At 36.2% G+C, this 25,473-nt stretch overlaps 1 protein-coding gene across 2 annotated transcripts; it reads right to left on the bottom strand.

The window, feature by feature from the left end:
- Positions 1–1,433: 1,433 nt before the first annotated feature.
- Positions 1,434–25,409, bottom strand: ulk1a (unc-51 like autophagy activating kinase 1a). 2 transcript variants are annotated; one of them, XM_065247351.1, is made up of 28 exons: positions 24,909–25,409; positions 24,559–24,651; positions 24,437–24,478; positions 21,204–21,236; positions 20,928–20,964; positions 18,365–18,538; positions 18,061–18,134; positions 17,625–17,726; positions 14,023–14,081; positions 13,335–13,417; positions 13,160–13,210; positions 12,914–12,996; positions 12,572–12,695; positions 12,411–12,456; positions 11,856–11,939; positions 11,003–11,110; positions 10,790–10,899; positions 10,191–10,259; positions 9,955–10,073; positions 7,834–8,009; positions 7,545–7,657; positions 7,099–7,224; positions 6,836–7,002; positions 6,105–6,280; positions 5,884–6,002; positions 4,453–4,610; positions 2,998–3,133; positions 1,434–2,904 (listed from the first exon to the last, which is right to left on the bottom strand). In XM_065247351.1, exons 1-28 carry the CDS (start codon positions 24,996–24,998, stop codon positions 2,849–2,851), a joined length of 2,808 nt encoding a protein of 935 aa, XP_065103423.1. In that variant the 5' UTR covers positions 24,999–25,409; the 3' UTR covers positions 1,434–2,848. The 2 variants fall into 2 exon arrangements, with proteins under 2 accessions (XP_065103423.1, XP_065103424.1); XM_065247352.1 differs by having other exon boundaries at positions 10,215–10,259.
- Between the last annotated feature and the right edge of the window lie 64 nt (positions 25,410–25,473).

The raw sequence follows: 25,473 nt of genomic DNA, 5'->3' as shown, positions 1-25,473 counted from the left end.
TTTCTTCTCTGAACAACCGGAAGAACTCCTGTGAGAGCGTGACCTATGCATTACGGACAGCGCTAGTAGCCAATCATATTAGTTATTGCGAGAATTGAGCCAATAGAGTGCGGGAAGGCGGGACAATCGTAGGTTTTACTTCCTCTCGATTTATTTCATTTTATTTGCAATATACTTAAAAAATTATACATTTAAAAATTATAAATTAAAAACATAAAAGTGCAACAGAGTATATACATTACATACACCACATATGTCAAATATAATGATAAACAGCTACAAAAATTAAATAATAAAAAGCAACCAAAATTTCTTATTGAAACAAGTACAAAGTATTACAAAATTAGTCAAAAGACATATTTAAAACTTTACAGTAATATAAAGTCCTTTTAAATTTGTTATTTCGTATTTATTTTCTCGATTTCGTTTAAAGCTGAAGCAAGCATGAGTAATATTAATTATTATTAATTATAATTATAATGTTGCATTATATCCTATTATTGCGTATATTTTTAAGTGAGACTAAGTTTTACAAAATATCTTAAGATTTTTAATATATCTGCTTATAGAATCAGTTTAATTCCAGATCTTTCACCCATAGAAAATATGCGACAAAGAAGACCTGAGACAGTTGAGCAACTAGAAGCCTGTAATAGACAAGAATGGGACAACATTCCTATTCCTAACTTGAGCATCTTGTCTCCTAAGTCCCCAGACATTTGCAGACTGTTATAAAAAGAAGAGAGGATGCCACACAGTGGTAAACATAGCCTTGTCCCAACTTTTTCTCTCATGAAATCCAAAATGAGCCAATATTTGGCATGGCATTTCAAAATGTCTCACTTTCAATATTTGATGTGTTATCTATATTCTATTTGTGAATAAAATATAAGTTTATGAGATTTGTAAATTATTCCATTCCTTTTTTACTCACAATTTCTACAGTGTCCCAACTTTTTCTGATTTGGGGTTGAAATTTACCTAATTATAGCATTTAAACATAGAAAAAGTATGTGGTGTGTGCCCTTTGATAAAGCTGATCATTTTATAGGAAATATAATTTTTAGTTTTTTTAATTATTCAACATAGTTGAAATAAAAATATAAATGCATGCATTAAGAAATATTTTCATACCCCAATATGAAATGCATGAAGGTTTTACTATTAAAAGCTGCTCATTTTGTATGGTTTCAGGTGATTTATAATTTATTATGTTTTCCATATTCATAAAATTACTTTTCATCATATTAGGTATTATGTTATTTAGTTACTAATATCTTTGTTTGATAAAATGACAGAAATAGCTCCTTATTTTCATCATGTTTATGTCTTATAGCAATAGCTCTATCATTCATTCAGCTCATGTCCGATGTATCACTATGGAAATAGCATATCACTATTTTGTGCACTTAAAGCAATCAACATACACAGAGTAAAAATAAAAGTGACATTTATTAAATTACACACATTCACATCACATACATGCATTCTGCACTTGCTTTGGATTTGGCTTCTCTGAAAGAAGAGACCAAATTACAGAAAAAAGATCATAAATATTGTAACAAATATACAAAATTGTTCATTCTCCTCAATTTGTTTATCATCACTATTATATGTGCATTTATCAAGTTTCATTTTATTATATACAAGTCCAACTAAATGCCTTAAAAACACCATGATATGAAACATTGTGATTATTAGGGAAAGAAAGGGTAAAAAGTCCTTAAGGGGGTTCATCAACCTAAAAGATTTGATAAATCTCTTGATGATGCAAACATAGTGCAATATAAAAATGAAATATAAAAATGTAAGTATATATGATTGTGAGTCTCACATTCGCTTTGAGTGTCCAGTGCGCTAAAATCAGCTGCAGTTTCAAGATACAATTTTGGCCAACTGTGGAAGTTTGAGTAAAAATAAAAGCTACGGATTAATTGGATTATCTGCTAAAAAGTCAACAGGCACTATTCCGACAGGAATAGTTTACTCCGTCTACTAAATCATTCCAACAACCGAAGACCAATCCATGACGTCATCCCACCAAAATGTGCGAGAGCCCTGCATTTACAGGTTACTGAAAACTTGAAACTAAAACATTCAGTCACAACGTAAGGATGTTTTTACATTCTAAAACGACAAAAGAAGATTACAACAAATACAAAATGCTACATATAAAACATTAATGAGGAGGTGGGCATTAGCTGTAACATTGAAGGCTTGTCTTTTCTGAAGTGGTTTCTTTTTGGCATCCAGAAGGCAAATGGTTTTATAAAGTGCTTAACGTTGAATACACGTGACGTGTATAACAGTATGATAGTACATACAATACAAATCTCAAGTATTTCTTCAACCTCTATATAACAACACATTAAACAGAAAGCCTTTATCAGTTTTGGTCAATTGCCACATTAGAACTGTACATCTGTGGTATAACACTAACTGTTTAACAAGCAAAACAAAGTTTAACAAGTACAAGTTGAAAATGATTTTTTTTCCAGATATAGTCTGTGACTATCATTTCCTTTGAATTATGCAAACATGCAGGCAAAGTTCATCAAAGAGAAAATAATGTTAAAAGCACATTTCTGTTGCTCAGCCAGCTCACAAGACTGTCCTACCATCAGTAAAGAAATGCCACACATCACTGACACTAGTGTCAACATGCTAACAGTACATGTGACATCCATTCTGTTCAATTTACCGGGATAATAAAGATGGGTGAGTGTGATTTTTTTCTTGTGTGGAAGTTCAAATGAAAACTGAAATGAACTGAGATGCAGATGAAGTATTAACAGGACAAAGCAAATGTCCACATCAAACCTTTAACCAGGACTGAAGGTTACCACCGTTACATACATACTTGAGGCTGAAGGGATGAGAGACGTCGCTCAATACACTGCTTACCTGCAGACACACCAAACAAACATACGTACATTGAGATGAGATAAACATTCGGTTCTCCACGTATCAAGTGTGTTTACTGTATGTCATACTCACACTTGTTGATATTATTCAGGTCTGTAGTCTCGTTTATAATTAAAGACAACCCCTCCATCAGCAGTAACGCCTTATGGTATCTCTCTACAGAAGTTTCTCCATGATGAAACATCTCATCCAGTGCTGCAGTCTGTACCTGATCACATAAGAGTCATATTTGATATACTTGTCTTGAGGTGTTGCACACTATGCTATAGATCAGTGGTTCCCAACTTGGGGTCCAGGGATTCCACACTCTAAAAAAGCTGGTTGTTTTTAACCCAGGGCTGGGTCACCATTGATCAGCACACACTGCTGGGTTAAAATGACCCAACTGCTGTCCAATAGAGACCCAGCCCTGGGTTAAAAACAACCAGCATTTTTTTGGAGTGCAGGAGGGCTCGGTGGGATCCGTATGCTTCGTGATCAAATAAAGATGCATAAAATGTATCACAAAAAAGTTATAAAATATTTTTAAAACAACATATGCGAACAATGTAAGGCAGTTAAATTATTCTGTTGTGTAAAATAATGACATATGGATGTAGAGGGTTGTGGGGGCTTAGATTGTCACGAATGTACAAAAAAGGTAGGGAACCCCAGCTATAGACCAATCATGTTTCTTAACATTGTCATCAGTAGTAATTTTCTTCAGTCAAAGTCAAATAATCTGTTTTGATGGCTGAATTGGACCGAAAAGCCTTCATGTAAACACCTTAATAAATCCGACTGCGGTTTATCAGACTGAAATTTTGATCGTATTGAAAGAGGTGATGTAGATCGATCTGTAATCCAATCATCAGGAGAAAACTACACGTGTAAACATGAATCATATTATTTTCTCAATACCTTGTGCCCATCAGCAGGGGAATTGTGCTCATGTTTGCATCTTATACTTATTTATCTATCACATGATAGTCATCATAAAAATATGAAATGACAATGCATTGTCAACACGCATTATTAAGGTAATGGGGTCACACGTTGTACATTCGGCAGGGTTCATTGGTTTTTCATAACATAACTAAGTAATAAATTAGTGTTGTGTCATTCAAAAATAGTGTTTCCATATATGCACTGCAAAAAAATGACTTTCTTACCGAGTATTTTGTATTGTTTTAAGCATTAATATCTAAAAATTCTTAAATCAAGATGCATTTTCTTGATGACCTAAGAAAATATAAAATTTAAGTGAATTTGTGCATAAAACAAGCAAAAAATCTTAATAATTTTCCTTAAACAATAAATTCAAGAAAAATTTGCTTACCCAATTGGCAGATTACTTTGCTTGTTTTATGCACAAATTCACTTACTTGTGATATTTTCGGTCTAAAAACTTAAGAAAATTAAGAAAATGCATCTGTTGTGCAAATGCAAATGTTTAGATATTTGTACTTAAAAAAAGACAAAATACTAAATAAGAAAGTCATTTTCTTCACAACAATTAGTGCATGTAAACGTGTGTTTTGAATGTACCATGTGAACGGTGTGTGTATAGATGAGTCTCTCAGCAGTAATGCTGCTCATGCGGTCCATCAGTCTTTGCTTGCTGCTGAAGAACACCTGGAGTTTCTCAGTGAGGGAGCGACAGCAGCTTACACAAACTTTATACTGATCGTTCAGCTTACGAACTACTGCAAATGAAACAGAGACAAGAAGCCCATTAGAATGACTATTAAAGGGAACATATCATGAAAATGACTTTTTGCATGCTTATATGTATCTAGAAAATGTGAAAAAGATAACCCAGAGAACCCAGTAACTTAGTTTTGGTAAACCATTCTCTGCAAGCATGTGAAAATATAGGTCATTGAAATTTGGCTCTCCTTGTGATGTCAGAAGGGGATAATACTGCCCCTTAATCGGCACTATCCAACCACAGATCAGCTCGTTTGCATTTTAAAGGACACACCCAAAAATGACACACCTACAAAGTGACCATTTTAAGATGCTATTATAAATTATTTATATGGTATTTTGAACTAAAACTTCACATACGCACACTGGGGACACCAAAGATTTATTTGACATCTTAAAAAAGTCTTGTGAAATGTCCCCTTTAAACTCCTCCTTTCACATTATGTATTATGAATACTCATATCTAGTTTACATAGTGATCAATAGACAGTTTCAGCAGTAACAACATAAACAAGGGGCTGTCGTGGTCCGCATGTAACTTCCGGTAAACTCCGCTAAGAATAAATAACAACAAAGTACTTTAAACGTAGTTTATTTATATAACAAGCTAAATAAACAACACATAGATTACCTAGGAAACCAAAACATTTGTTATTTTCGACGAGGCATTTGTTCAAGAGATCAGATTAGCAACTAGTCAGACCATTAAAAAACAAAACCGGAAGTAAAGTTTGGATCCAGACGTGTATCACATGCGTCCGATGAAACCATCTATAAATACTAATAATATACGCAAACACTGAAACCGAGAAAAATGACCTTAAAGTTTTTTACACCAGCAGGTCAAACATGTTACTGCAAAAAAATTAATATATATATAGTTAATATGTTGATTTATTATGAATTTATAAATATGAACTTTTTTACCTTTTATATTTTCCAGTTTTGATTCTTAACTTTTTATATATGTAAATACATAACAATTATAATATGTGACTTTTTGATTATTCACTGAATTTATATTGTGCAGTAATTGACTTAATGTAAAGTAATGTAAAGTTGACTTAAATTCATTTTTAGGTTCTGAATTTGTATAAATAGTGGGTAAAAGTTTTGCTGTATTTCATGAAAATTAACCATGGTTTAACTATAAACTTTAACGGTTACTGTAGTAAAACATGGTTTTGCCAATGGTTAGCATGTATCACTACATGAAAAGTACATTTTCATAAGGAATCTTTAATATTTTGTGGATAGTGAGTGTTTTACCTTGTTTAACAGATCCTGATGGGTAGAGTTTGCCTTCCTTTATTCCATCTCTCGCTGTGTGTAATGCAGACGACAGCAGCTCAACACACTTCATATAGAGAACCAGCTGCTCTGCAGAGCTACATTCACACATGTACATCACTAACCGTGTACTTCACTTATTCATGTACTTCATTATTCATATACATCAAAAATTTGGCATAGTTTTTTCAGGAACACACCTCCATTCATGACTCAGCTGGCTTATCTGATCAGCGACTACGCTCTGCTCTAGGAGCGAAGCATCGAATGCTAAACTTTTCTCAATCCCAGCATTCTTCACTCCAGCGAACTCCATGATGCAGTGGGTAAACGCCAGAATAAAGCGTAGTTGGGCAAGCAAGTCTGTATGACTTTCCTGTAGAGAGGAAGAGTGTGACATCACAGGATGTTGTTGATGGTTATTTAAACAACATAAATTATATTACAGAATAACAAGATTGCATGCACATAGGATGATGCTATTCCAAGCCACACATAAAATATAACTTTGTTATAAACTATATGAACCTGTGTGAAATCCAGGCTAAAGTTTCATTATCTAATAATGAGATTTGAAGCATCAATGTTTGATTTTAATCTTTTACATGACCTTACTCAGTCAATATCTAGGTTATATTTTCACAGATTGTACTTTATTTTATGTAGGATGATTTTATGTAGAAAACTGTAGAATAAATAACTTTAGTTGTTTTTTTACAGACTGGCTTTCTTTATGTCTTCAGTACCACATCTTTGCACAAAATAAATATGTTGTAAGCTATTTAGGTCATCATCACAAATTATTTTAGCAATAATTTGCATAATAAATAATAAAAAGTTTTATTTTGTAATAAAAACCATCTAAATCCACATAATCCCTCACATCACTTGTGCTTAGTTTCATACATAATTTATTAGGCAATTATTTTACCTCCATTAGTGTCTCCTCTGGCAGTTCAGGGGCCACAAAGGCCACGCCCTCACACAGGTTTGTTGCCATGGCATCCGTGTAACCATAGCACAGGCTGTCAGGTACACTGTGAGCCTCATTAAAATGTCCACAGGTCCAGCCAGGGCTCGATGGACCGAGAGTGCCCACTACAGCGGCAAATCAAGTTAATATTACAAGATGTGATGAAAAAAACACAGATTTAAATAATCATGCTTTAATTTGAACCAAAATCAAGTTTTTACTTGAGAAGCGTCTTGGTCGAATAGTGCGAGGAGGTGTGTGTCCATATTCAGGAGTGCCTAATGTGAAGACAACTCCAGCACGGTTGCCTGAACCCTGTTCTGTGCCATCATTACCACAAGGAGGTGCTAAAGAGAGATCAGGACAAAATGGCTTTATACAATTTCTATTTACAAACTGTCATGTTTGAACAAAGCATTAGGTAGATTTCCAGGTATTAATATTAATAGAATTAATAGATTTGAAAACTAGTACTAACAAAAAGTAAGCTTACTATTAATAAATATTTATTATTGTACAAATGCCTCCAATAGGTAACATTTTTTTCAAACCTGGAAATCTTCTCAGGAGACACATGATAGTGAAACTTTGATAGTGTAATTTTACAGCAATTTGAAGGGTCTTGTGTGCAAAAGTTGCTTGTGTTACATTTATTGCATGCTCATACCCGTGATGTCCATGGGTCTCTCTGCATTCAAGTTGTCATAACTGCCTTTGTCTAACTGTGGCCCAAACACAGCCTTCAGCAGCTTTTCTGACAGACGCCCGGTACTTACTGACCTGAATCACATAAATGACCCACAAATGTATAATCCCAACAAACTAATAATCAATCTGTAGCAATATCATCACAATGCTAAATGCTAATTGATTTTAAAATGTGTCACTATACTTCTTGATGTATTAGTGATGTAACAGATGATATTTAATTACTGTTGAGCCACAGTGGCTGATACCTCTTGACAGTGTCCCTTCTTTCTAATGGCCTTAAGAGTGAGACGCGTGGCCCGGCTGCGGGGCCCTGTGCCAACTCTTTTAGGTCAGACAGGGTTTTGTTTCGGCCCAACAGACCTCGTTGAATCGGTGATGTACCCGAAGCTTGACTGGAACAGGGTCGCCCATATAAATCCCACTGAATCACAGGAAAAGGAGAGAAGTGATATGACAGATTGGTTCGCAGTAAAATAAAAACGTTGTTTACTGACTACTATAACAAGCATATTCGTTTGTGTAAATAGGCAAGTAATACACTATGCAAGTGTCGTATAATTGTTGAACGTTTTTATATCAGTACCTCCAAATATGAATAGGTGCCGCTTTGTCCTATATATGTGACCCTGTCTGTGAAATCCAGGTTAAGTCTCAATCTAATAATTAGGTTAGGGGAACCAAAGTTTGACTTCACTTTAATTGCAATGTTTGACCTGACCTTATTTAGTTTATGTTAAGACATTTAAGGATTGGTCCATTTTCTTAAAAAATCCAGATCATTTACTCACCACCATGTCATCCAAAATGTTGATGTCTTTCTTTGTTCAGCCAAGAAGAAATTATGTTTTTTTTTTTAGGAAAACATTCCAAGATTTTTCTCATTTTAATGGACCCCAACACTTAACAGTTATAATGAAGTTCAAAATTGCAGTTTCAAAGGACTCTAAATGATTTTAAACGAGGCATAAGGGTCTTATCTAGTGAAACGATTGTCATTTTTGGCAAGGAACAGAAAAAATATGTAAGGGATAATCCACGGCTAGCCGTGCATTAAAGGACTTTAATGCACGACGTAGAGGCCAAGAACCACCCGACGCGTAGCGGAGTGAAAAAGAGGACGCTGAAAGCCAGCGGTTTTATCAGCCGAGTGTCGGCTTTCTTCAGCTGAGCGCTTTGGTTACTGTGATAATGCTGATTTGTTTATCAGTCGTTGTACGATGCGGCGGTTGGTTTTTGTGATATTTGTCCCACCCTCCTCCACTCTGATTGGAAGGCCGTGTGAGAACTGACAATGACGAGCGGAGCATTTCACTCAAAGTTGAATCTCGTTCTACTCTCGGCGCTCAGCATGGAAAAACCACCAAGCTCCGGCTTTCAGCGCGAAAAAGAAACGCTTGAAAAACGCAGAGCTTCCATTGGAAACAATTGCAAACATGCGCCGGCCGCGGACGTAGCCTTGGTGTGCACGCCCCCAGTAGCCTACCTAAATAAACGTTTTCATATGTGTCTCTCACTTAGTTTGCAAGTTTAAATGTGTTACTATGGTTACCAGTGTTTATAGTAGCGGATTAATTTCTTATTGTAATCAAACTGACTGGACTGGAACTACCTGTGCATTAAACGGTTTTAATGCACACCTTCGAGCCAATCAGAATCGAGTATTTAAACAGACCATGGTATAAGCACTTTTAAACCACAACTTCGTTCTCCTCTTCCTCCGGTCCTGTGATGCGCCAGCGTGATCTCACGTAATACGTCATCACGTCAAGAGGTCACAGATGTCATATGCAAAACTACGCCCCAATGTTTACAAGTGTGGAGAAAGAGGACCGCTCCGACGTTGTTGTATGTGGAATGATAATAATTAATGTCTTTGTGTAAGTTTATTGTTTAAAATGATCCGCAAATGTGCGTTTCATATATGTAACACGTGACCTTTCCACGGCATTACACAATTACATGAGGTCGCACTGGCGTGTCATAGGGCTGGAGGAAGATGAGGAGTTTAAAGGTGAATATTTTTTTATTTCAAAAATGACAATCGTTTAGCTGGATAAGACCCTTATGCCTCGTTTAATATCATTTAGAGTCCTTTGAAACTCAGTTGAAACTGCCGTTTTAAACTGCATTAAAACTGTTAAGTGTTGGGGTTCTGGAATGTTTTCCTCAAAAAACATAATCTCTTCTCGACAGAACAAAGAAAGACATCAACATTTTGGATGACATGGTGGTGAGTAAATTATCTGGATTTTTTTTAGAAGAAAATTGACTTTTCCTTTAAAGTTATATTTTTACAGAATGTTCTTTACTTTATGTTGGACGATTTTATGTAGATGTAGTCACAAAAAATGACTTTAGTTACTCACTCTATGCACTGCAGATTCGGGACTATGCTGCTGGCTAATTTGTCTGTGGGACAGGGTTGTCTCCCTCGATGCACAGTCAGTGAAGAAAGGAGAGACCTTGCACTGCTTTTGCCACTCATCTAAGAGAGACAGAGAGAGAGAGAGAGAGAGAGAGAGAGAGAGAGAGAGAAAGAGAGATAATAAGAGTTGGATACCTGGAACAGAATGAATTTGCATGCAGTAAAACAGTATTTTACTGGGGGCATTCGATTCCGTCCTACTTCCAATAGGTTCTTGCTGATTGTCCATTTGAGGAACAGTTCCCACTATAAAAAAAAGAGGAAAAACATGTAACTCTTATTTACATAAAATACATGACAGAAAAATACCAGGCAGACTACAGTATATTTTGCCTTTTTAAATCCTAGCGTTTTTCCCTCTACCAATGAAGCATGCAAATTAAATGATATCTCCAGGGGTGCATATAACTTTTTTGTCCTGGTTCTTAGAGGAGCACCTGGGCTGGAGATGTTGCTTGGTACTCACACTAATCATGGGACAGGCATCCTACATGCTGTCATCATCACTAATCTCCTGACTACTCTCTTTGGTTGAAGCATTGTAGACGATAATGTACATAAAATAAAATATGCCTAGTTATAGTTTCTCACCAATGTAACCTTAATAAATAACTACAAGCCTAACTGTGAATATACATTTCAAATATTGTTAAAAACAAGTAAATGGTCAGTAATAAAAAATAATCAAATGATAGTAAATAAGGTAACTATGTAACAAAATTCCAGCAATGTTGGTGCCTTTCAGAGCAGTTGGATATCTCTACAGGTTTCATTACCCTGTGGGGAGGGTGGATAAGGTCTGGATCCTTCTGATTCTGGAGAAGCTGCAGTTTTCCCACATGTCTGAAATCCAGCAGAGCTGCAGTGATATAGAGGTGCTGATGTCCTAAATTATAACAAATTGAACTCATCAGCTGATGTGTGGAGCATTTATGTATTCATATGTCAGAGAGAGCGAGAGAAAAAAGTATAAATGAGATACAGCCAACCTGTCAGACATCTGCAGGTTCTGCTCCATTTTCTGATAGTTGTGTTTTTGTGTCGGCACTGGAACAGGCACAGACTGACTGTAGCTACTCCCAAAACACTCCACAGGTCTGAGAGAGAGAGAGAGAAAGAGATGTGAGTGAGGTGTCATGTGCATAATCATTGAGACCATTTGTTCTATGAATTTATTTGATCTCAAAGATTCCCACTTTCACTTGTCACATCTGCCCGGACAGCTGTTCTTCACCTCACAAACCTTTAGAGAGAGTTTGTGCTTTCAAAGTCTGTACTACAATAATGTTCATACTGTATCACCCCAACACACACACGCACACACACACACACACACACACACACACACACACACACACACACACACACACACACACACACACACACACACACACACACACAGACACACAGACACACTCTGGTTTCCATGTTTTGTGGGGACATTCCATAGACGTAATGCATTTTATACCATACAAACTGTATATTCTATTCCCCTTACCTACCCCATTCCCTAACCCCAACCATCACAGAAAACTTTCTCCTACTTCACATTTTCAAAATACATCATCTTGATTGATTTATAAGCTAGTTTCCTCATGGGGACATCAAAATGTCGCCACAAGGTCACGAAAATACTGGTATTCCTATCTTTGTGGGGACAATTGGTCCTCACAACGTAATAATTACCAGGTACACGCACGTAAGCACACATACACTTATATATAAATGGCACAAATATAATATATACACACATGATTTAGCTCACTTCCTGGGACTAATCCTGCCCCTGCCCCCAAACTATCCTTAAATAGTAAACAAACACACACACATAACCACAGGTACCTGGAAGGGCTTGGGGAGGTCCGCAGAGAGGGTGTGAATAACAGAGCTCCACTAACACATGTGTTGACACCTAGCAGCGAACTTCTAGAAATGGTTCAACACACAATGAAAAACAATATAAGCCAACCAGCTACAACATTAAACTATACAGCATTAATAATAGAAAACTGCTAATTTTTTAAAATTGTTAGCAGGGCAAAAACAAATCAACAGAAGTCTGCAATCTCTTTTACACATAAACGTATACACACACACACACACACACACACACAAAAAAACCCAAACACATTTAAATATACATGCGTGGTATAATGCGTGGTATATACAACTCATATACAGCTCCCAAAATGCAAACCTGAAATCTGTAATAAACTAAACTGTAGTGGCTAAACAATAAAGTCAAAACATAGGTATCCTACTGTCAGTTGATCATACATGTACAAGATGACCAACGCAAATGTGTTTAAAAAATCTTGGAATGAAAAGGAAACTTTATACTTTGGTATGTCAATATTAGGTTTCAGTGCGACTTCTGAAAAGCGTAAATTAACTTACCCGCTGCGCATCAAACTGTCCTGTCCTCCTGCGCTAACCGGTTCACCTGCGAGTTAACAGAATGATTACATCCAAGATGTTCAATTTGAGTGAAGTAAACAACTGTTTTGTATATAAAATAATGCAATATGTAGGTCAATGTGTGCAAGGTTTAAACTTACTGGTGAATTGAGCGGGCACCATTACAAAGTCATCCGACTCAGATGAAGAGGAATCCCTCAACAGGGAACCTGGAGACTGTGTGGTGTTACTTTGTGGGAGGGGCCTCTGAGTTTCAGTGTCAGACTGTCAAAAAACATTACATATATAAACGTGACAGACACAACTAGGAACATGGATCTGGTGATAGTATAGGCATTATATGTTATGGTCTATGCGCCAACCAAAATACTGATTCAGAGAATTTTAGCAATGGTTCTGTTGTGTTGTACTCTGTTTACAAAGTACTAAAATAAATGTACACCTATTAGAAAGCATGCTGTTTATGTACTGTATCATGTTACCGGAGTAGGAGTGTGGTGAGATGTTGAAGAACCACTGCTGGAAGAGCTACTGCTGGGATACACGGGTATGGGCACAGGAGAGGCTAAGAGATGCAGAGATAAACAAAGCTTACTGTAACCAAAAGTCAGAAAGTGTTTATTGTGCCATTTACTTTTGTGCCGTTATCATTCAAAGCTGTGGTAAAATAACAAGCTTAATAATAAAGAACAAATGGATGTGTTCAAAATTGAACTGGTAAATCTTACATTTCTTCACATATGCACTGCCCTCTAGGAAAGGATGATGGAAAAGCTCATCTGGAATAGATAACAGAGATTTAATTTTTGAGGATTCTCAATTTGAAAGGATTATTATAATCTGTGAGATTTCTAGATTTTTTTGTAGCACATGTAGCACGAAAAAAAGTGTGCTTGCACTGACCAAAGTCCATGCGCTCTCTGTGGCTCTTCTGCAGCAAACCAAGCAGCAAATGCCGAAGGTGACTGGAGGTTTCCCGCGGAATACTGGGAAAAACAGATCGAAGCCAGGTTAGACACGGAGACTAATCACAACCTACAAAAACCTGGGTTGTTTTAACCTATGGTTAGGTTAATATGTGACCCTGAAATGCAAAACTAATTAAGATTTATACATCATACATCCGAAACTTGAATAAATAAGTTTTCAATTGATGTATGGTTTGTTAGGATAGGACAATATTTGTTCAACTCAATATTGAGTTACAATTTAAAAATCTGGATTCTGAGGGTGCAAAAAACTTTCATATGATAAAATCGTCTTTAAAGTTGTCCAAATTAAGTCCTTAGCAACACATTAATAAAGATAATTTTTTGTTTATATTTACGGTAAAAAATTAACTAAAGATCTGATCTATATATGACTTTTGCTTAATATCCTAATGATTAAAAAAAGAAGATAATTTTTTCTTCTAAAAAAATAAGATAATTTTGACCCATGCTACAAATATACCCGTGCGACTTATGACTAGTTTTGTGGTCCAGAGTCACATATGGACATGTGCATGCCTGAAATTGTCAAATGTAAGACACACTGGACCTTTGAGCCTGCATCATTTACACTAAACAACTAGCATGCTAAGGTCACTAACCTGGGACTCAGACTCTGGTTTCTTTCATAAAACTGCCGTAATTCCTGAGGAGTACTTGCCTGGAGAAGTATGAAAGGATAAAGACATCAATTTTAGTGAGAGAAACTTTTTGGGAAATCGACACTGTAACACTGGAAGTGTGTTAAAACAGAAATCCTCTTGTTGTTGCTTAGTCAAGTATTGCTATTATTATTGTTAAAGGGACACTGCACTTTTTTTGAAAATTGGCTCATTTTGCAGCTAAATATTTGACTTTAACCGTTTTGGAATCCATTCAGCCGATCTCCGGGTCTGGCTGTATCAATTTTAGCATAGCTTAGCACAATCCATTGAATCTGATTTAGCAATTAAAAAGTCCTTGATTAACACCCCAGAATGAAAGTATAGTTCCTAGTCATATCTGCCTAGAAAATCACAACTTTAATTTTTTTTTGTCGGTCTTAGTGCACGATGTAACTACAGAGTCAAGTTTTAACTAAAAAAATATCAAAACTCTTTGGTTATTTTTAGCGTTATGCTAATGGTCTAATCAGATTCAATGAATTATGCTAAGCTATGCTAAAAGTGGTACCGCCAGACCCAGAGATCAGCTGAATAGATTCCAAAACGGTAAAAATCAAATGTTTAACTAAGTGGAATGTCCCTTTAATACTTTAAGGATTTGACTTTAAAATCACAGATAGACTTACTCTAAAGCAGAAACCTGTGTCATATTCCAAACAAAACTTATTTGATCCATATTCCCCATAGCGCAATAGCATTGTGAGGGGTTTGTTTGCACAGACAAGCACCACTCATATTCTAGTCTGACAATGTTGTCTCACTTATTAAATATAAAAGTACATACTGCCTGTCAGGTATATTTAACACATCTTTAAACAGTCATGGGCTCTCTGGTGGCAGTCTGTTGCACAACGGTGATGGTCTAGCTAGCAGCATTCCTCATTGTAAACTCTGGATGTTTGGCATGTAAACACTCTGTCCAGGTCTATAGTTAAATGTTAGTTTAGAACCTCCATGGTAGAAAAACAAGTGCTGAACCCTACTTTTCCATGCAGGAGGAGGTCAATTCAAAGGTTATATCAGGCACAAGGTTAAACTCAGTGCCCAAGTTGTGCCGCATAATGCCATTACATTTCATGAGTGTCAGAGATTCCTAATAAATAGCTGGCTTTGAATGCTAAAACCCATAAAACCGATGAAAATACAGCGTTCACATGTTAGCCGTCTGGCAGCCTTCAGACTTGAGGTCATCTGGATGGAAAATTGTGGAAATCAACACCTGGTCAAAGCTTAGCTTAAGGATCTTAAAGGGATAGTTCACCTAAAAAATTTAATTCTGTCATCATTTACTCACTCGTATATTGTTACAAACCTGTATTATTGTCTTTGTTCTTCCTTTGTGTTCATCCAAACCAAAAAAAATGTATGCAGGTTTGTAACAACATAAGAGTGAGGAAATTGTGACAGATTGTTTATTTTTGGGTAAACTAACCCTTTAATAATATTAGAATCAATGCACCTTTTAAAGAATAAATAACATTACTTATGTTATGAAGTCTAAGAACATGCTAATAAACAACCTGTGGCAATATTTAGCAGAAGTATTGCTTCAAAAAGAAACTTCATGAACTTGTGTGTTGGGTAATGTGGTCATTTAAGAAAAACTCTTATTTCAGTACAATTGAAAATATGCCATCTATTAACAATGAAACGTGTGTGTGTTTAAGTACATGATGAAGTGTTTATGAGAAAATACAATGGTGTTCTAGACACATGGTTCTGTTTATCAGAGAGATGGTGAGATGTCACAATCATGTTTCACACTCAGGGGCAAAAATAAACACGGGTACCAGCCAGTTAAGCAACAAAACCTTTCCAGAATTAACAGGCCTGATGCAATAGAAACTAATTATGTGCGATATTACTAAATTTCTTTATTTTTTAACCATAGCTTTGCCATTCAACTATGACAAAAAGCATTTAAATGAATTCAAATAGACAGTCCATGACTAAAGATACTTATTGAACCATAATAATTTATTATATTGACTAATTAGGACTTAAACACTTGATCATTACACTTGATCATTATGAATTTCTTACTTAGTATTTTTGTCTTGTTTTCAATACAAATATCTAAAATATATTGATGAGCAAAATAAACTAAGAAAATAAGTCTAGTTTTTAGACTAAAAATATCAAATTTAAGTGATTTTGTGCCTAAAACAAGCAAAAAAATCTTCCAATTGGGTAAACAAAATAATCTTGAAAATTTTTCTTAAACACTAAATTCAAGAAAAATTCAAGAAAAATGTGCTTACCCTGTTGGCAGATTCTTTTGCTTGTTTTATGCACAAAAACACTTAAATTTGATATTTTTGGTCTAAAAACTAGACTTATTTTCTTGGGTTGTTTTGCTTATCAAGAAAAAGCATCTTAATTTAATATTTTTTAGATATTTTTACTGAAACAAGACAAAAATACTAAGAACATTTTTTCTTGAAAATAATTTTTTGCAGTGCTCATCCTGTTTTTTTTTTCTGATGAACACAAAAGAAGATATTTTAAGAAATGATGGTAAACACACACACTGCAAAAAATGACTTTTTTACTTAGTATTTTTGTCCTGTTTTCAGTACAATATCTAAAAATTCTTAAATCAAGATGTTTTTTTTTTGATGAGCAAAATGACCTAAGAAAATAATTCTAGTTTTAAGACAAAAAAAATCAACGTTCAGTGAATTTGTGGATAAAACAAGCAAAAAAATCTGCCAATGGGGTAAGAACATTTTGCTTACCCCATTGGCAGATTTTTTTGCTTGTTTTATCCACAAATTCACTTAAATTTGATATTTTTTGTCTTAAAACTAGACTTATTTTCTTAGGTAATTTTGCTCATCAAGAAAATGCATCTTGACTTGACAATTTTTAGATATTTGTCCTTAAAACAAGAAAGTCATTTTTTTTTGCAGTGCAGCAGATAGTGACCGTTGACTTCCATAGTAGGAAAAAAAATATTTTGGAAGTATTATGATAAATGATGAAGAAAATATTTTGATAAATTAAGGAAAGCACACAGTTGACGGTATCCATTAAATTACATCATTTTTTATTCCTACTATGGAAGTCTATGGTCACTATCAGCTGTGTGTTAACCATAATTTCTCAAAATATCTACTTTTGTGTTCATCAGAACAAAGAAATTCATACAGATTAAGAACAACATGAGGATGAGTAAATGATGACAGAATTTTCATTTTAAAGTGAACTATCCCTTTAAGTGTTTAAGAAAAATTAAAACTTATTTTAAGATTTTTTCCTCACCCCATTGGCAGATATTTGTGTTTTAAGCACACATTTACTTAAATTGTATATTTTTGTCCTTGATTTAATAAATTTTAGATATTTCTACTGAATACAAGACAAAAATACTAAGTAAGAAATACATTTTATACAGTGTACCCCTTTGCTTCTATTGTTCTTCTCATTTATAAGACACTTTGGATAAATGCTTCTTAAAGATTAATGTAAATAAAAGATTATTATTACTGTAGCATGCACAAATAAACATTGTGTGTGTGTGTGTGTGTGTTACAGACCTGAAAAGGGGCTTTTCCAGTCAAACACTGGAAAATGATGGTCCCTACACTCCATAGGTCAGCTTTGGCATCATAATTTTGTGACATTATGACTTCAGGAGCCTGAACAGTATTTAAACAAACATTTATGTGATTAAATCATAAAAAAAAATTCACGAACACAATGTTAAACATTTAATAAAAAAGATAAAGATAATCAATACAAGGCTGTTGGTGAATTGTGCCAAACAAAAGGAAGCGGATACAGTCATTGACCAAGTTATTCTCAAAACAGACTACTATCCACCTCACCAATGTACTTGACCTCAGTTAGATTATAATGTAAACCACTAAATGTCATATGCATCATTTCTCAAACGCCTCTTTTTTTGGGAGCGTGTCATACTTTTGTTGAACATCAAGACAACTTTGAATATGAATGTTTTCAGGTGCTCACCATATACATCGGTGAGCCACAAAGTGTGGCGGCCATTGTGTCACCCTGCAGATAGCGAGCAAAGCCAAAATCAGCTAAAAAAAGAAATAGAGAGAGAAAAAAAAGTGTTTGAATTTACACAGCTGTGTAGTGACTCAGAGTTTATCTATTACTTAAGAGCACACAAAACATTCACCACACCTCCACTTTTGCTAACACAACAACAAAAACATATTCAACCACTGCCAAAACTGATTCAGGATCTGTTTTTTCGCACTGGGTTTGGATACAGAGAGATGAGGTGTGGTGGGTGTAAAAGACTGACCCAGTTTGATGCAGATGTTGTTGGGATTGGCCCTCCGAGCCGTGTTGTAGGACAGGAGAATGTTTTGAGGCTTCAGGTCACGGTGAATGATGCCTTTACTCCTTATAACACTCATGGCACTCGCAAGCTGCTGCAGTAACACACGGATTGTGTCCTCGCTTAAAGATCCTTTAGCTATTAAGAAAAGGAAAATTCATTTGCAATAAAAAACACGCAGTTCTGATGGAAATACTTTGAATTGTTGGGATTCGATAGGATCACTTTACACATGGCCATTAAACTCACCCCTCCATAACCCATTACCCTCTTTTTCCAAACCACCTACACCCTCCCCCTAAAAATTGTGATTTGATGAAGTCTTATTTTTAGCCCCCGTGTTTTTCCACTGCATGATAGGACAGATAGCAGACTGACAGGTGGATGAGGTCAGGGTGTGGGTTGAGTTTCAGCAGGGGCTCTTGATGCTGTGCCAAAGCGAGCAGTACCAGTACGTCTGTGGTGAGCGTTGAGGGGTGAAGTTAGGGGTCAGGATGCAAACAATATAAGTTTGAGGTCTTAAAATAGAGGGGTCAGTGCAAACAAGGTAAACAGAGCTGAAAGCTTTATGGTGGGACAGAGGCTGTGTAAATCTGGATGAGACCTCTTCCAGGAGGATCTATTTGTGGCGGCACATGTGTGAAAGGAGCTATTCTCAGAGATCCTAAAATGGGTTTCCAATGAAAGATCAGGCAAGTTGTTTGTTTGGTAAATGTATTCCTGCAGTTTCAAAACTGAGTCCAAGTACAGATTAAGTTCAAGGCCAACTTCATATACTCCTAGAAAAGGTCCTGTGTTTCAAAAGTATTATTGGACTGCCAGCATTTTATCGCACTAAATAGAATTTATAGCATAAATATTTTACTAAAAAACAATTACATAACTTTAGTTAGATAAGGAACTGTATGACTTTGTCAACAAATAAAAAGTAAAACAATTCTAATCTTCTTATCAATTTCAATATGGATGAATTTCATTTTAGATTTATCCAAAACATTTTTGAGGGTTGCGTAAACAAACATTTTTAATTTTGAGAAATCTTTGCCTTTAAAGGTGCTGTGTAGCGGCATCTGTAAATTGCAACCAACGGCTCAGTCCACCGCTCACCCCTCCCAAAACACATAGAGAAGCTACAGTAGCCACCACATGACAAACATGTCATCGTCTGAGACAACATAGTAACAAAACGCGCTCTGTAGGGCAGTTTGTCTGTTTAGTGCAGGGGTACCCAAACTCGGTCCTGGAGGGCCGGTGTCCTGCAGAGTTTAGCTCCAACTTGCCTTAGCACACCTGCCTGGAAGTTTGTAGTATGCTTAGTAAGACCTTAATTTGCTGCTTCAGGTGTGTTTGATTAGGGTTGGAGCTAAACTCTGCAGGACAACGAGGCTCCAGGACCGAGTTTCGGCACCCCTGGTTTAGGGCTACTGTAGAAATAGGGTGGTGCAAAATTGCGACTTCCATGTAAGGGGAAGCGCGTGGAGTATGTAGATAGAAGAGCACCTATTTCATTGCTAAAAAACAACGTTATTTTGTGTATTTGGTATAATACAATGTGTTCATGTGGTTTATGGTTAAGAAAACACATTATTTTCCACATACCGTACATTTTTGTAGCTCCAGATTTCACTTTTTCCTGAAACTGAATTTCTACCTGAAAAGCGCTGTGTCCCGGATTGGCCAGCTAATCTGTACGTTGTAATTGGTCTGAATACCTCTGACGTCAGACAGAAATGACGTCTCTTACCACGTTTGAAAGATTCGCCCACAATGCAATGCTAACAGGAGTTAACTTACGGGCTGAGTCCGAAGCGGGAGGAATTATGATAATGTCGGCAGTTACTACATCACCAATACCAAGAAGTAAACTGTTGCAAACTGTGTGTAATAATACACACTTACACACCAAAGGTAATGTAAAAATGTGAATAGAACAATAGGTGCTTTTTAAGGTAACAAAAACATATCGGTTCATTATGTAAGGTCTTTATACACCACTGATAATATAGTTATGTATATTATATTGCATTTCTATCAATATATCCTCCAAATATGCACACACTGCACCTTTAAATCAGGATTTAAGAATAATGCATGTTTATCACATTAAAGTGTGTTTGGATTTTTATAAGGATTTAACAATGCTACAAAAATGACTCTTTAAAGGTGAAGTGTTTCATTTCTACCATTCAAGCAGAACCAAACCATAAACCAGGGTTCCCCAAATCTTACCCTGGAGGGCCGAAGCACTACAGAGTTTAGGTCCAACCCTAATCAAACTTACCTACCTGTGATTTTCTAGTGATCATGAAGACCTTGATTAGCTTGCTCAGGTGTGTTTGATCAGGGTTGAAGCTAAACTCTGCAGTGTTCCGGCCCTCCAGGGTAAGATTTGGGGAACCCTGCCATAAATCGTCTTCCATTGTCCAGCCAAACCTGAAGCTCCGCCCCCAAACTGTTTCTATTTTTTATTTATAAATACAATACAATTAATGTGTTTTCAAAGTTTAATTGAGGTTGGTGTACTTACAGTGTAAATAGTCCGCTAGGTCTCCTCCATTGCAGTACTGTCAGATGAGATAAACAAACACTTCAAGTGTGTGTTAAAAGAAACAAAAATATTATCCAAAGACTGCATACGATGTGACAGCAAGGCTTCAAATGGCGTTATGCTAATAAAAATATAGCAATACTGTTAATTGAGCTTAGCGTTAAGATTTTCCTGCAAGTGTGTGAAATGTGACCTCTGTTCTATTTTGACTTTACAGTTGGCATGTGAGACGTGCAGTGTGGCATCTGGACTCACCTCCATGACAAGATAGACACATCCCGAAATTTCCTGTCGATAGAAACAGAAGCATTTGCCATTATTGAGCCAATAATGATTAACTGTATGCATGAAATACACAATATATCATTTCTTTTGGCACGCCATATGATCACAAAGCTATGAACACTTCATCGCTTTGAAAAGGAGCTGATGAGCCAGCGACTAAGTGCAGCGTTATTAATGACTCACCATACGAACTTAAACATGACCTGATCCGTTTTGTTATATTGGCAAGCAATAACAAGCGATGCAATGAGTGTCATTCAGTAATGATGTGCATACAAGACTTAATTTCTCAAACAAAATGTCTTGCTGTTTCAAAACTAAAAATTGTTGTTGCATATACAAATAATCCAAATTTATATTTAGCATAATCATATATATATATATTTTTGCAATTTAAATAAGGTTTTATCCATATTTGTTGTAAAATAACTATATAGATCATTAGATCTATAATAAGTTAAATATTAGTGAGACAACCATCATGTCTGCATTATGCACAAGATTCAATATTTGGTTAATTTTAAGTTGACCTATGACAGTGTAGTTAAGTGTCATTGCAATTGTAGGAAACCATCATGAAGCCAAGTTATTGTGTAACAAAAGTCCCATTTGGCCAATTTCCATACAGGCCCTGTGTGTTACCACAGTCAGAAGAAAAGCAGGTGGTGTCATAACACACAGCATGACAGATACGCAATCACTTTAACCACCAAGCAAGTGGAAAATGATGTAAGATGCTATTTAAGTCAGACACCTGTTGTTCATGTTGTTGTTTTTGGTTAAAAACACAATGGATTTCTAAGTTTGTAAGAGAGCTAATTTTATAAGTGCATGTCACAACTGACTCAAGGCTTAGAGATAAGCTGCGTGTGTGTTTGTGTACATAAGTCAAACAAGAAATGAAACCAGTCCATGTGAGGTAATGTAAAGTAAACTGTATAAAGCCCAAACCGATATCAAGACCACACAAAAAGCAACAAACATTACAATAATGTCCCACAACATATCAACCAGGATATTGTGACTAACAACTACATTATGAGTCATCATCAACATATAATACAAAGGTATGAGAATCATATTTCAAGACATTTCTAAAAGACCGAATTAAACTTAAAGCTCTTTTTAAAGTGGTTCAATGGATTTCCATGCAGGCGTAAGAGAGTTGGGTTTCAATGATTGAGGAAAGTGTCAACCACCTGGTGCATGTTGTGCATTCAGGTGGATCTAATGCTTGGCAGCTGTCTGTTTCTCATTGGTAAAGAAACTAATAAAAAACTGTATTGTTGTTCTCAGATGTAGGCAGTCAAGGTGGTTTGCTTCAAACAGTATCACATGCTCCTGTGTTACCACAACAGCATGTGAAATATGATGGACCGGTCATGAATTATTCATGTGCACTCATTCTGAGGTCAGACGTGTCTGTGGGTTCACACAGTAAATGGGTAAAGTAAATTTAATTGCTATCAGGCACCATTTGGAAATACTCTATTGGCTATGTTTATCAGGCCTGGACTTCTTATTATAAGTGGAAGAATGCATGCATCACTAAACCAAAAGAGTTGCCATGACAACTGCTGATCACAGTCATGCCAAAAATTAGGCTAATAGTGTCTCTGAATATACTAATTGAATCCACGTATTGAAACAAAGTTAAGGCGGAAGTATAGTCCATTTTTAGGTGTACATGATGGTCCGCGCACAGTGTGTTTGATGCAATTTTCGTCATCAGAAGAGTGCATGTGTGAGTGTCGCCGCATTTTTGAAACCTTAGCTGTGTCCAAACCCCCTACTTCCATGCTATACAGTAGAGGAAGTAGGGCTTCTCGCCTACTATATAATATGGAATTAGGTGGTTTCAGACGCAGCACTTGCATACATTATATGCGCAAGTCGTGCATGCGCATAGTCGCATACAGGAGCATGTGGTATGTAGGCCACAAGAGGTATTGCAAGGGCGCATGATTTTTGAAAAACACTTTCAGGCCAAGTACCAAACGATTCTATTGGGGTAGGGGCGTGTTTGTTATGGTGACTTCAAATATCAAAACTGGCTTTCAGAGATCATGCCTTTAAACAATTTACTTATTTTAAATGTTTGGACCTGGAATGATATTAAATAAAAGCACATCAGTCTGTAACTTTTTGTCTTGTTATCTTAGTGCATTATCTTATATCGCTGCAAACAATTTAAGTTAAACCTGTTGGACCGGCTCAAAAGCACAACAGCACTATATCAGATGTGTCACCATTCGGCTAACCACCCTTCCATTTTAATCTCTTGAGATAACCACACCACACCTGAGAAAGCCATCTGTCATCAGATCAACAGCTTGACTGCCTGTATTCATGATTATACATATACTGATATCCTCCATCAGACGGTGTCTGTTCTCTATGCAAATGATCGAGACAGACGGTTTAAGAGTGTGCTGGGCTGGCAGGTGCTGACTGGTGTAGAAACAGGTGTCAGGTGTATTATAATAGACACCTGTTGTGACTGTCTCACCGCTTTTAGCAAAACAATAGATTTGTGAGAGAAAATGATTAATATTTTAAGCTTCTTTTGCAAAGTTGATAGAGAGACAAGCAGATACCAGCAGTATATTCAAACTTTTGAGCTTTAACATGAGACCTAAAGATGTACAATATATAAATTAACAAATATTTTCATAAAAAACCTAAAAAGCAATAATTTGAGGTGAACTATTCCTTTAATAAATCTAAAGGTATATTAGGGATGTATATTAATCATCTCTTGACCAATATGGATCATCACTGTTGCTGATGCAAGAGGATGCAAAATGAAATCATTACTCACTCTGAGTTATTCTTTGTGTATTCTGTCTGTTTTGTGTATTGTTAAATGTTTTGAAGCATTAATAAAAATAAAAAAGCCATAAAAAACTCACTCTGAGTATTACTACACTTTCCAAAGTTAACCTTCTGATTCACAAACCATTTTATTTTGCAAACCATTGCGCACAAACATCCAGCGGTATGTTACGTCATGGGCGTGGTTTAACAGTCAACCAATTAGACCCAGGCAAGTGCTTTCATAATGTCAACACTGAGCCATGTGATATTTTAGATATAAATATCTTCGTTAACAAAAACAACGAGCAACCTTTCTTAATATTACTAACTACATGGAAAACGCTTAACGTTTCGTCTAAACAAGCAAACAGATAGCAATGACATACCTGAAAGTCCAATAAACTGACGATGTTCTCATGTTTCAGCTCCTGGCAAAAACAAGCACAGGTTTGTCATCGACATGTAGACCGTTTACTTAACCATGAATTGCTCGTATACATAAACTCACCTTTAATATCTTGATCTCTTTTACCGTGAGCGATTGGGATTTAGCGAGATTTTTCTTGTTGATGCATTTCACGGCGACTTCAAAGTTATGTTTCTGTAGATATGGCGAATGTTACATTTCATCAAAACGATAAAAAGATGACGTTGATAACGTTATTAAAGTAGTTTTGTGAGTGATAAATTTGTCTTTATTCAGCGCTGCGCAGACGTTGATTTAGAATATGATTTCAAAGTACCGCGAAAACAATAGCTCTCGCGGTACTTTGATGTCATATTCCGATCGGTCTACGCAGCGACGCATGAAGTCAAACGCAACCGTTGCCTTAATGATAATATAAAGATTTACTTTACCTTCTTATGTCTTCCTTTAAATACCACCGCGAAAGCACCGTGTCCTATCAGGTCTTTCCTGTTGAACTCGAATTTCCCGACGCTTTCCATGGCGTTAAACAGTGTTAAACTCTGCCGTAAAATCCACAGGTGCTATCAGGATGTCAGTGAATCGTCTGTTTGTCCGCAGATCTCTACAGCACAGGATAACTGGACCTGTCTGTCGCTTTCTATGAGCCGCATTTCACCCAAACCTGTCACTTCGGTCGTGACCGGTATTGCGTTAAATCGCTACCTTCTTGTTAGTAAAAACAAAGCCGCTGACATTGGTACCATATAGTTTTTTAAACTCTACAACGTCATTTAAAAGTAGGTTCCCCGCATTGAGCTTTCTCAAGTACTTATCCGATGTTTATGTCCTATGATTCACAGAATGTGTCGGTGTTTATAACTCGAGCTCTCAGCCGTGTACTGTCTGCTACTGCATTGTTTTCGTCGTCACTTTCCAAACAAAGCTTGCACATTGCACGCATGCGCACTACACAACTGCCTCAGTGTAATGCGCACTGTTATGAACACAGTTCTT

Source organism: Paramisgurnus dabryanus, chromosome 11 (genome assembly GCF_030506205.2).
Source record: "Paramisgurnus dabryanus chromosome 11, PD_genome_1.1, whole genome shotgun sequence".
Classification (NCBI taxonomy): domain Eukaryota; kingdom Metazoa; phylum Chordata; class Actinopteri; order Cypriniformes; family Cobitidae; genus Paramisgurnus; species Paramisgurnus dabryanus.
The sequence above is the reverse complement of the archived record's forward strand: the minus strand, read 5'-3'. Positions and strand labels throughout refer to the sequence as shown.